General features: G+C 45.6%; 1 protein-coding gene across 42 annotated transcripts in view; it reads right to left on the reverse strand.

Moving 5' to 3' along the window:
• Positions 1 to 13011, reverse strand: part of LOC106607745 (ankyrin-3) — a 217835-nt gene that overhangs the window by 35394 nt on the left and 169430 nt on the right. For 21 of the 42 annotated variants that reach the window (XM_082976313.1, XM_082976350.1, XM_082976348.1 and 18 more), the window contains 9 exons: positions 11475 to 11577; positions 10504 to 10554; positions 9859 to 9965; positions 9239 to 9271; positions 7782 to 8006; positions 4139 to 4293; positions 3630 to 3841; positions 3161 to 3368; positions 2887 to 2983 (listed from right to left, as the gene is read on the reverse strand). In XM_082976313.1, the coding sequence (XP_082832439.1) occupies positions 2887 to 2983; positions 3161 to 3368; positions 3630 to 3841; positions 4139 to 4293; positions 7782 to 8006; positions 9239 to 9271; positions 9859 to 9965; positions 10504 to 10554; positions 11475 to 11577 (1191 nt within the window). The remainder of the gene's footprint in view (positions 1 to 2886; positions 2984 to 3160; positions 3369 to 3629; positions 3842 to 4138; positions 4294 to 7781; positions 8007 to 9238; positions 9272 to 9858; positions 9966 to 10503; positions 10555 to 11474; positions 11578 to 13011) is intronic. The other 21 variants (XM_045721558.2, XM_045721536.2, XM_082976386.1 and 18 more) reach the window with 6 other exon arrangements.

The raw sequence follows: 13011 nt of genomic DNA on the forward strand, positions 1-13011 counted from the left end.
AAAACAGGCACAGGCACAGGTCGGTAAATTAGTCACGGTGGGTTTGTACAAAAGGTTGCTTCTCGAGCTGTTCTCAGTCTACACTGTTAAAATGAAATGGTTTGAAACGCATCTTGAGATGGTTTGAAACATTACATGGTGTGTTGTATCACTACTTAATCAAGGGACTGGGAACACTACCGGAAAATATTGATTTATGTGTTTCGAGTTCTGCTTAGTGCAGAATAGAGGTCTTCAAGGATCCACCTGTACCGGAATACCTGAGACCCAAAAGATTGAGCTACTGTAACCCAGAGTATGTGAGTGTACTACTGCCTCCAAGGACTGGATGTTCGACATGTCAGAGAATCATGTTTGTTCTACATAACATATTTCTATCTGAATGTTCCAAAACATTGTGTCCTGCTGAACGCACTCCTGATCTACCTGTAACCTTTTTTCTTTATGCATCCTTCTACTCCTCTGTCTCCTCCCCTTTCCCTCTGCTCCTGTTGTCCAGGATCTAGGGGTTCTGCCATGCCCCGAGCAGCCTACCGTATACCTTCCCCACACCTTGATCCACCTGATGTCCTCCATGACCACCCACCCGCCATGATGCCTCTTTCATTACATTATCTACAGCAGAAAAGGTTGGTGACCACTGAGTCAAGATCACTTTGTTAGTCAAAATGCAAGCTGAGATCTACCGCTCAGATTTTTGTTAAACATGACTTTAAAAAAGTAAGCCTATGCAACATTAACCAATTAAAAAACAGTTCTGTAGCAATGAGGTTTGTGCAGTAGGCTATAAGCCCAATACATCAGTCCATGCTTGAATTGCCCTCCCAATGTTGTTCTTCTCAGACCATTTTGAAATTATATTTTACAATTGGAGGTATATAATCACACTGGTAATTGATCATTTGTTGTATTACTTGTCATGCACAGCTTAATAATGAGCTTTTTTTTTACTGGACTGATGGTCTGCATCTGATGGTCAGTCTGAGGGGAGGGAGAGAGCAGCGGTGAGGCTGCATCTCACGCGACTCACCGTCCCACCACTCCCCCCCCCTCCGCTGAGAAAAGGGGACAGTCTTCCAGCTGATGGCCAAACTTATTTTTGCCTCATGCACCAATTCATGTTGTTACTCCTATGACCAGAGAAAGTTAAATATTCCTTGATATTAAAAAAGACACAAGCCACTAATAATAACGCAACTTTGCTATACTCATTCATTGCAGTGTCAGTGCTGGTAGTAGCGAGAATGCAACTAGGGAGAACGCACATTTATGGCTTATAAAAATAACAACTTAAACATGAAGTTACTCATAAAAACATCCAGCTCGTTGCTGTATTTGTTGAGTCTCTCTAGTCATGGTTTTAAAAGTTTTGTAATCTCACAGAATAATCTTCGCTGTGCGTTCGAGGCTTCTTTTTACAGTCTATGGATCAAGGAAACTGTAGACATGGTGATCTAAGCTACTTGACTGGCCAGCTTTAGGCCTATAGGTGCACTTGATTTGCTCTGGGCCTGCCGGGTAGGTGGAGTTCTACCTTCAGACACATGAAACAGTTCAAAATGGGAACACTTTGTCTTCCCGGAATCAAATGTACCAACTGCCAACAGCGCAAAACAAATAGAAATGCAAGGCTTTATCTTATTTTTTTTTACATAAATGTTAGGTGATCGATCAGGAATGCCTTGGAGATCGACCGCGATCGACCCGTTGGTGACAACTGATCTACAACTACTGTTATTGTCAAGTTTTTCAATCTAATCTGCTAAGAAATTGTGCTTGCCATATCATCCTGGGCACAGTGAGATACACATCTAAACGACATACACTAGCACTGCAAACACTCAGTTTCTCCCTTCTGAGACTGGCTGCCTGTTGAGGGAAAGTGACAGGCATAACCACCCGTAGCACCCACCTCCTCTTTATCCTACACACTAGAACTGAGAGATACAAAACAAATCCCCCATACCCTACTTCTGCCAAGAATCTTTGAGGATCCCCCTCTCTCCTACTATCTACTTTACTTGTCATTCATACTTCTGTTTTCTCAACTAAATTGTATTTTATTGTTTATGTGTTGATGTTAGCCTATACTCGTATTTCAGTCTATAACTTCCATGTGGGTATATCAAATGGCACACCTGTTCCACAAAAAGGGCAAGGTTTTCATATTTTCATATTTCAACCTTAAATATTGCGAAGTTGGGTTTCACAGGGTGTTCATTTAATTAATTGTTGTAAATCCCTTTTTGGTATTTGTGAGTTCAACATTATTCAGCTGTCTGACGTGTCCTGCATTATATTCAACCACAAGTGTACTGCTGTAGTACTGAGCTAAGCCATGTGGTGGAGGAAAACAATCATAATAGGACTAATGGCATACTTTAGTGTAAGACAAGACAAGGGAAGCTGAAAATAAACACATGCCAGCCAGGCGAGCCAGTGTATGAATTGAATTGATTTTCACATGAATGAAATATTAGCTGCATAGGAGCTCACTTTGCGATCTGAAAGGTAGGTTAACGTGCACTTTTCACATTTTCTTTGCTATTTCGAATTGCAAGTTGTTGAAAAGAGATTGAAGTAATGTATTCATATTATTAGCTAAACAAAACTCGTTTTAGCAGAGAACAAATTGTTTGCGGAAATCAGCTTTGTTTACATGGCAGGGATTTAAAGAACGTCCATTTGGCTGTTAATGATCTCCAAAATCCAAAGCATTAGCTCATCACACCGTTGATATAGCAATGGGCGCTAACAGCTAATTGAATTCCCCCACCTTGACAGCAGAGAACATTTTGTTTTTAGAGTTAATTTCCTTTTGCCATGGGGCGTTGAGAAAACGCTGCAGTTAACTGGTTGTGAGCATATGAGAAAGCATGGCCTTACCTGGCCGACACATTTGTTGTGAAGGAAACACAGTCTGTGACAAAGGACAGGGGAGTGGTCCCTGTGATGTCCTCCCACTGGGCAGGAGATGTTCCACCTGGATGGAAAACCACGAGAAAAGACAAATCCCCATCCCTGGTTAACCTTTCATCCACCTACTGCAAACCCTGTCCTTCCATCCTGTCCTCCAAGTAGGAGTGAACCTTGTTATCATTGAAGGTCTGAACCAATTTCAATAGAGGTATGTTCTCAGCCACAAAGTTTGTGGACTTGCCTGTGATGCTGCAGAGGAGGCGCAGGCAGGGGGTGGAATCCCCCCTGTGTCCACTGGGGTGGCCCTCTGCAGATCGGGGCGGGACAGGGATCGTCATGGTAATGGGCTTGTGGAACTTCCTCCTCCTGGGCTCCACGGTAACTATAGGGCTGAAGGTTGCCCTGTTGCCGAGAAGATTCCTCACCATGTCGTCTGGGACGGGCTGAGCCTGCAGGAGAGGGGAGGACGGATGAAAGAGGTGAATCAATGTTCGCTCATTTGTTCACATTAGCATAACACATGACAAAAGCCATTATCTTTTAAAAAGTAATGTTAAAAGAAATCTCAATAGGATGAAGGTAGCCAAGTCATCAATCAAAACGATGCTCTTAGCTCAAAAGTTGGGAAATTAGACTCAAAGCTTAAAGCAAAACAGAGACTAATGGAGATCCTAAACAATTCAGCTAACTGATTGACTTGGCTTTCAGACCTGCAGGCCAACGCGTATCTTCTTGGTGAGCGCCCCCTGTGGGAACGAGGCCTGGACCATGGGCACTGTCTGGCTGGTCAGCGTCCCGCCCTCTGGACCCATGTGGTTACTCTCCTGCTTGATCCTGGACACCACCGCAAAGTACTGGGGGAAGTCCCTGGTGATGATCCGACAGATCCGCTTCTTCTCCAGCTCAGCATTGCTGTCCAGTTCTTTTGGAGAACACATTAACAAATATAGATGGATAAAGGATATTCAATATGTTATGTATGTGCGAATGACGAAGGAATATAAGAGAAGGTATTCAATTACATTAGCAATGTTGACCTGTAATAATAATAATAATAATAATTCATTTATGTGGTAAAGCGCTTTTCTCACACCCACCATGCAATAAAAAAATATATATATATTAATAAAAACTATCAAAAACACAGAAAATAGAACACAGACAACAAACAAAGCTATTTACAGGTGTCAATGCAGATGTCATGCTCTGTGTAACATACCTTCGTCCATCCCGTTCAGAATGTCTGTGATGTCACTTGGATGGCAGTCGTACTGGTGTTCCTTCCATGTGTCACCGTTGTCGCTCCTGAGTACAATCAGCTCCCTCTCCTTCCCCCTCATGGAGCCAAAATGAGGAATCTCCACGATCACGGGGCTGGAATGGAACAGAACACCCAGAGATTGTTCAGAGCCCCCTTAGAGACAAGAAGGTGGATCTTTACATTCAAATATGTTAACAGAAGTTAAAAAATGTTAACAGAAGAAAAGAAAGAGAAAATCAGGACAGAAGAAAAAGGATATCAAAGTGAAACAGTTCTCTAAAGACAAGAGACAATAATACAAGAAACAAAACTTCTGTAGCTTGTCAACTATGTGTCTGTCTATCCCTGTTCTCTCCTCTCTGCACAGGCCATACAAACGCTTCACACCGCGTGGCCGCTGCCACTCTAACCTGGTGGTCCCAGCGCGCACGACCCACGTGGAGTTCCAGGTCTCCGGCAGCCTCTGGAACTGCCGGTCTGCAGCCAACAAGGCTGAGTTCATCTCAGCCTATGCTACCCTCCAGTCCCTAGACTTCATGGCGCTGACGGAAACATGGATTACCACAGATAACACTGCTACTCCTACTGCTCTCTCTTCGTCTGCCCACGTGTTCTCGCATACCCCTAGAGCATCGAGCCAGCGGGGTGGTGGCACTGGAATCCTCATCTCTCCCAAGTGGACATTCTCTCTTTCTCCCCTGACCCATCTGTCTATCTCCTCATTTGAATTCCATGCTGTCACAGTTACCAGCCCTTTCAAGCTTAACATCCTTATCATTTATCGCCCTCCAGGTTCCCTTGGAGAGTTCATCAATGAGCTTGACGCCTTGATAAGTTCCTTTCCTGAGGATGGCTCACCTCTCACAGTTCTGGGTGACTTTAACCTCCCCACGTCTACCTTCGACTCATTCCTCTCTGCCTCCTTCTTTCCACTCCTCTCCTCTTTTGACCTCACCCTCTCACCTTCCCCCCCTACTCACAAGGCAGGCAATACGCTTGACCTCATCTTTACTAGATGCTGTTCTTCCACTAATCTCATTGCAACTCCCCTCCAAATCTCCGACCACTACCTTGTATCCTTTTCCCTCTTGCTCTCATCCGACACTTCTCACTCTGCCCCTACTCGGATGGTATTGCGCCGTCCCAACCTTCGCTCTCTCTCTCCCGCTACTCTCTCCTCTTCCATCCTATCATCTCTTCCCTCTGCTCAAACTTTCTCCAACCTATCTCCTGATTCTGCCTCCTCAACCCTCCTCTCCTCCCTTTCTGCATCCTTTGATTTTCTCTGTCCCCTATCCTCCAGGCCGGCTCGGTCCTCCCCTCCTGCTCCGTGGCTCGACGACTCACTACGAGCTCACAGAACAAGGCTCCGGGCAGCCGAGCGGAAATGGAGGAAAACTCGCCTCCCTGCGGACCTGGCATCCTTTCACTCACTCCTCTCTACATTCTCCTCTTCTGTCTCTGCTGCTAAAGCCACTTTCTACCACTCTAAATTCCAAGCATCTGCCTCTAACCCTAGGAAGCTCTTTGCTACCTTCTCCTCCCTCCTGAATCCTCCTCCCCCTCCCCCCCCCCTCCTCCCTCTCTGCGGATGACTTCGTCAACCATTTTGAAAAGAAGGTTGACGATATCCGATCCTCGTTTGCTAAGTCAAACGACACCGCTGGTCCTGCTCACACTGCCCTACCCTGTGCTTTGACCTCTTTCTCCCCTCTCTCTCCAGATGAAATCTCGCGTCTTGTGACGGCCGGCCGCCCAACAACCTGCCCACTTGACCCTATCCCCTCCTCTCTTCTCCAGACCATTTCCGGAGACCTTCTCCCCTTCCTCACCTCGCTCATCAACTCATCCTTGACCGCTGGCTACGTCCCTTCCGTCTTCAAGAGAGCGAGAGTTGCACCCCTTCTGAAAAAACCTACACTCGATCCCTCCGATGTCAACAACTACAGACCAGTATCCCTTCTTTCTTTTCTCTCCAAAACTCTTGAACGTGCCGTCCTTGGCCAGCTCTCCTGCTATCTCTCTCAGAATGACCTTCTTGATCCTAATCAGTCAGGTTTCAAGACTGGGCATTCAACTGAGACTGCTCTTCTCTGTGTCACGGAGGCTCTCCGCACTGCTAAAGCTAACTCTCTCTCCTCTGCTCTCATCCTTCTAGACCTATCTGCTGCCTTTGATACTGTGAACCATCAGATCCTCCTCTCCACCCTCTCCGAGTTGGGCATCTCCGGCGCGGCCCACGCTTGGATTGCGTCCTACCTGACAGATCGCTCCTACCAGGTGGCGTGGCGAGAATCTGTCTCCGCACCATGCGCTCTCACCACTGGTGTCCCCCAGGGCTCTGTTCTAGGCCCTCTCCTATTCTCGCTATACACCAAGTCACTTGGCTCTGTCATATCCTCACATGGTCTCTCCTATCATTGCTATGCAGACGACACACAATTAATCTTCTCCTTTCCCCCTTCTGATAACCAGGCGGCGAATCGCATCTCTGCATGTCTGTCAGACATATCAGTGTGGATGACGGATCACCAGCTCAAGCTGAACCTCGGCAAGACGGAGCTGCTCTTCCTCCCGGGGAAGGACTGCCCGTTCCATGATCTCGCCATCACGGTTGACAACTCCCTTGTGTCCTCCTCCCAGAGTGCTAAGAACCTTGGCGTGATCCTGGACAACACCCTGTCGTTCTCCACTAACATCAAGGCGGTGACCCGATCCTGTAGGTTCATGCTCTACAACATTCGCAGAGTACGACCCTGCCTCACACAGGAAGCGGCGCAGGTCCTAATCCAGGCACTTGTCATCTCCCGTCTGGATTACTGCAACTCGCTGTTGGCTGGGCTCCCTGCCTGTGCCATTAAACCCCTACAACTCATCCAGAACGCCGCAGCCCGTCTGGTGTTCAACCTTCCCAAGTTCTCTCACGTCACCCCGCTCCTCCGCTCTCTCCACTGGCTTCCAGTTGAAGCTCGCATCCGCTACAAGACCATGGTGATTGCCTACGGAGCTGTGAAGGGAACGGCACCTCCATACCTTCAGGCTCTGATCAGGCCCTACACCCAAACAAGGGCACTGCGTTCATCCACCACTGGCCTGCTGGCCCCCCTACCTCTGAGGAAGCACAGTTCCCGCTCAGCCCAGTCAAAACTGTTCGCTGCTCTGGCACCCCAATGGTGGAACAAGCTCCCTCACGACGCCAGGACAGCGGAGTCAATCACCACCTTCCGGAGACACCTGAAACCCCACCTCTTTAAGGAATACCTAGGATAGGATAAAGTAATCCTTCTAACCCCCCCCCCCCCCCTTAAAAGATTTAGATGCACTATTGTAAAGTGGGTGGTTGTTCCACTGGATATCATAAGGTGAATGCACCATTTTGTAAGTCGCTCTGGATAAGAGCGTCTGCTAAATGACTTAAATGTAAATGTAAATGTAAATGTAAATAGCAAAAATGGTATAGAGCAATGTTTCTTAATCCCTCAAATGACCAACTCATCATCAAGCTTTGATATTTGAAATCAGCTGTTTTAGTGCTAAGGCAAAAACTAGAATGTGCAACAAGGATTAAGAAACATTGCTATAGAGATAAAAGAAAACCTACCCCAGAAACTGGGCTCCTGCGGGACCGACCTCAACCAGCCGGCTGACCAGGCCCTCTCCCTCCACCATGGGCGGAGGGTAGGCCAGCTTGTGCCTCTTGGCCAGGCGGCAGGTGATGCGGGTGGGAGCCGTGCACTTCCGGGGCGGGATGATGATACGCATGCCGTTGCTTCGGCTTCCTCTCATGGACCCCCCACGAGCATCCACCATGAAGCTAACCAGGAATCTGCCGGCGCAGAAATACAAATATTAGACCAGGAAGGGTGAAGCGGGAAAAGAGAGAGAGACCATAACCACTGACACATGAGACGGACGAATCCCATGCTGTGACCACCGTACACCCAAACACTCCGAAAAGAGAGAGAGAGACGGACAGAGACAGAGGGAGAGGAGATGGTGCTTCGAGTTCTCAAACTTGGCAGGTCTCACCTCTGACACTTAACAATCTGACCTCAAGATACTGAAACTAGAAAGAACTCAGAGGTGATGTAATAGGGAAAAGGTGAGTTTCCTGCCAAGATCCATTACTCTGAAGCAGTGATCTATACTAAACACCTTCACAAATGTTTCACCCCCGAGTAGAAACTAAATTAAATCACAAATGAATGTGTTAAATACATGACGTGTTAGCTTCTACCTAATAAATGCAGTTTTGGCATCCCATTAATTGTGGAAACTGACACCAGTAGTATTAAGTTATTCGTAGAACGAACAAGGGTATGTTTAAATTGAAATGCCTCATATAGTAAGCCAGCTGTTAAAGGTAGACTCAGCAAAATGTCGTTGCCACGAGCAGCACCGCAGATATTGAGATGAGCGAGATGCCAGACTTCGCTCTCACACAGTCACACACAGTATCTACGCATGTGCACGGGTTCACGTCACATTGTTCACAGCGTGGTAGCCAGGGCAACAAAACTGCTGAGAAGTTCAGCCTCGCACTTCAACGCTCTTAGTTGTTGTGGAAATTGATCCACTATGCTGTTTACTTTCTGCAACTATGTCATATCGCTATCTACCTAAAGCCATAAAACGTTACCAAATAAAGATACCCTACATTTTCATTCGGCATGTCATGCTGATCTGAGACGGCTGAGTTGTTACAGGAATCATGTCTGACCTAAAACCATACACAATGTTCTGTATTTGACTGTCCACATAGGCTGCGTTTACACATGCAGACGAATTCTGATCTTTTTTTCCATTCATTTGTCTTTGTGTGCACTTTGCAGACCTGCTCATAGATTTTTTTTAGGGGCTTTATCCATATATGCACTGTGAGATGGCACCTTAGTGAGAAAATCCTAAACACATCACTAGCACTACAGCTACACAGTGTAGATGAGAGACCAGACCACACAGATGACACAAGCACAGAAACAAAAGAGGAAAGAGGAAGTAGTGGAAACTGTGACATCACTGTGACATCATGGTGACATCACCAGACACAATCATCACCTGGAGTCATACTGAGGGAGCGGGGAGGACAAGCTGCAAAATAAAGACCAAAACAATGCAGGAGGCAAAAAACTCGATTTAGTAATACAGCACAATCAATTTTGTTTTTTAGGGTCTGACGCATTTCACCGTGTCAGTCAAAAAAAGAAGAAAAAGATGGTACAGAAATAAAAGAGAGGGACTGAAATACAGTAGAACTGGAAAAATGTAGGGCATTGAAAGGGGCAGAAACGCCAGTACATGAGACCTGACAAAACACAAAATATCTTCCATCTGTACTCGACCCAGGACATTCGACTCTCGAGCATTTCCAATAAGACTAAATCATGTAGTCTACAGCGTAAGTCCATTATCTACTGTATGTGCGGGTGACTTCCCTCAAACTATTCATCACCGCCGGCTCAGCAAATTTAAATTGCACAAGAGATTGCAGAAAGGAAAAACTCCTAACAGTGTGTCCCTGCAGACAACTGCTAGCTGGGTCTTTCTTGGGCTGATCAAATGGAGTATGTAGAGTAACATTCTCCTGTGTCTGGATTAGCAGTAGCCCGTCTGACATGGCTGGAGCTACAGCAGCTGTGGCTGGGTGTCAGACCGGCTGGGAGATGGCTGGTTCTTACCCTGAGTGAATGGGGCTGGACACAGTGTTGCTGTGGTCCATGGTGTCTGGGGTCCAGCTGTAGCGCCTCAGACACTCTGCATCGTAGTCTCGGGTTACAGCCAGGTGCTGTGGAAGAGCAAATGCAGGAGGAGGGTCAACAGGTGAGATAGGAAGGAGACTTAATGGTTTATGACCTAACCTGACGGTGACCCACACTAATCTACAGACAGACATTAGAGGTGACACGTTTAATGACCTTCTGCATTCCTAACACACAATAAGAGAATATGACCTCTTACCCCTACAGACAAGTGATCTAACAGGACTCAGACAGTGTCTCACAGAAACATGTTTTTATCATCTAAAACATTCAACATCACCTCAATGAAACATGCTGAATATGATTAACCATTTGAACCACAAAAAGTGGCAAACTTCCAACTGAAACAATCATTTGTTTGTATAAAAATGAGAAGAAAAAAAAGTGGCAATTTACAGTGACCAGATGTCGCATGGGGAAATAAATAACTTTTTACCTCACTGAGATGAGGACCAATGAACGGAATGAGAATTTCAGAGCTCAAACAAACAAACACGAATGGAGCCAGAGAGATGGTCATGGAGAGTGAGCAGAGCAAGGAGACCATCTATTGACATCATGTACCTTATTGAGAGGGTCAACCAAGTAGGAAAGGTCTTTACAGACACTCTGAAGCTTTAGAGGAAAAAGAGGCAGATGAGAAATCACAAACGGGACTCCTCTCTAGGAACAACAGTTGAAGAGCCTTGAGATTTTTCTACCAGTCCCTAGTCATACAACAACTCATACAGTGAGAAGAGGCTGCAGTGGCCTTTCCCACGAGATTTCTGCTTTAGCAAAGAGTGATCCTATCACAAAGGCAGCCTTATTTGTGATAAGTAGATGGGATAGTGCCACAAATGTCACCAAATCCCAAGAATGATACATGTGATCATATGAAACAGATCAACTACAGAGCATGATGTCTCAAGCCGTTGAAAAAGCACAGGACACATTTGTTTAATCAGTTTTAACAACCAAGTTGGAGGAAACTATTTTTTGAACAATATGAGAGAACAATATTTTACATGCATTCTAATACCTGGCTGCCCTTTGACCCACATTTGTTTGTCAAATGTGATTTCAGTGAAGTTGGAAATATTGTTTACAGTACATCAGGTTAAAGTTCCTCTTTTAGATCCTGCATTGTGATCACCAAAACTTGTTTTAGGACAAACACTGCAGTGTTGGTTTCCCAAGGCAGCTGGAAACCTTGAAGAGGCCACAGAGAAGTTTGAATAAGCTCTTACAGAAATTGTCCTACACAGCCTCAGGACTGTAAGTGCCAAACATAAACTAAACTAATGAAAAAGCCCGAAATAGGCAATTGGAAATTAAATGTGACCATGGGGGATGCCAAATCCATCACTGACCCCATCTCAGAGTTCACATTAAAAGAAATATCGTGTCACGCAATGCCCTTGACAAAAACATAAAAAGGAGAAGAGAGGAGGAAAAGAGTGACACAGAGAAACCGAGAGAGTGACCACAGAAAGAGGATAGAGACAAGAATGGGGTAAAGGAAAAGGTGGTGTGAGGAAGTTAGGAGGACGTACCGTGTCCTTGGTCGGGGCGAGGATCTCCTCTATCGTCATGCTGTCCCGTGCGTAGGAGCTGCGGTTGAGGGTGTTGGACCTATCCAAACTGAAGGAGCGGAGGCTGGGGTGTTTAAATGTTACCACGCAACACAGCGGGTGACAATGAACAGCAGGCCCAAACCAAAAGAAAAGCAAAAGTTTAAAAAAAATCCATTACTACATGCAACCTCCAGGGAACTGAATGGTACTGTACAATGTACTGTATATAGTGCAGAGCAAGATTAGAGTCCCACAGTAGGGGATAGCTAGGTAGATAGGAGCTATTCAGAGATGGAAATGAGAGGGAGGTCAGTCAGTTTTTACTGAGAGAGAAAGAGGGAGTGAGAGACAGAAAGACAGGGAGAGAAAGAGAGAGATAAAGGAGTTGTATTTGTGTCTGTGTATCATGAACACTGATGTGAGGTCAAATACAGTCTGACTACTGTAGATGTTTCAGAGGACACTGGGTGGAGAATCAATTTGATCTACTAAGAAACAGATAATGTGTTAACAACACTACAGTACATAGAGTAGGGAACTAACTTTGATGAATTCCATTCCGTCACTAAAACATCTGGATTCTTTATGTTTATTAAATAAATATTTAGTTATAACGGTTCCTAAAAATAATCTTGAACTACTTTGAAGTATCCTAATTTGTATTCAGTTAAAATAATGTAGCTAATTCAATGAAACATTTGTTTTACGATGGGCAAAGTTCTGTGTCTTTCATTTCTCAGATGACTTGGATGTGTGTTAGTTTGGGTGCTACAGAGATGGCGGTCCTCTCCGTCTCGCTTGCTGTGTTGTTGATGTTTACCTGGTGTTGCAGATGAAGACACACTGACTGAGTGCAATAGGCTGCTCCCCTTTGTGAGAAAAAGCCAATCTTCTTACTTGACTGTTTTAAACAGTGTAGCGCTACACTGTTTGTGAGTATACACACACACTTCTAGAGGTGTCTTCTCAGAACAAGTGTGTGTATAACCTAGTCAAAAGTGTAGGGCTGCACTGTGTTGTCTATGGGTGTGTGTGCCCGTGTGTGTGTGTGCCCGTGTGTGTGTGTGTGCCCGTGTGTATGTGTGTGTGTGTGTGTGTGTGCCCGTGTGTATGTGTGTGTGTGTGTGTGTATGTGTATATGTGCGTAGAGAGAGGGAGAGAAAAACTGCTGAGGGTTTGATTGGGCATGCTATTCAGCACAGAGAGAAGTCCTTTATTCAGCACTGCAGCTGAAGTTTCTAAGCAACTCCACTGCCTGAATGGACTGGCATCACAAATCTGCTTTGCCTACTCCAGTGTTTCCCAAACTAGGGGTCGCGGCCTCATGTGGGGTCGCCTGATTTGAAAATGGGGTCGTGAGATAAACTCAGATTTTTTGTTGGTGCTTAGTTCATAGAACCTAACCGTTACGTCAGTAACCTCTGGTAGCAGCTATACGAGGTTGTAATAAACAGAGGGGTTTCTGTTTGTTGACTAACTAGAACAGAGTGGACAACTAGGCACTAAATCAAACTGG

The sequence above is a fragment of the Salmo salar genome, chromosome 01, assembly GCF_965601325.2.
Source record: "Salmo salar chromosome 01, fSalSal1, whole genome shotgun sequence".
Lineage (NCBI taxonomy): Eukaryota > Metazoa > Chordata > Actinopteri > Salmoniformes > Salmonidae > Salmo > Salmo salar.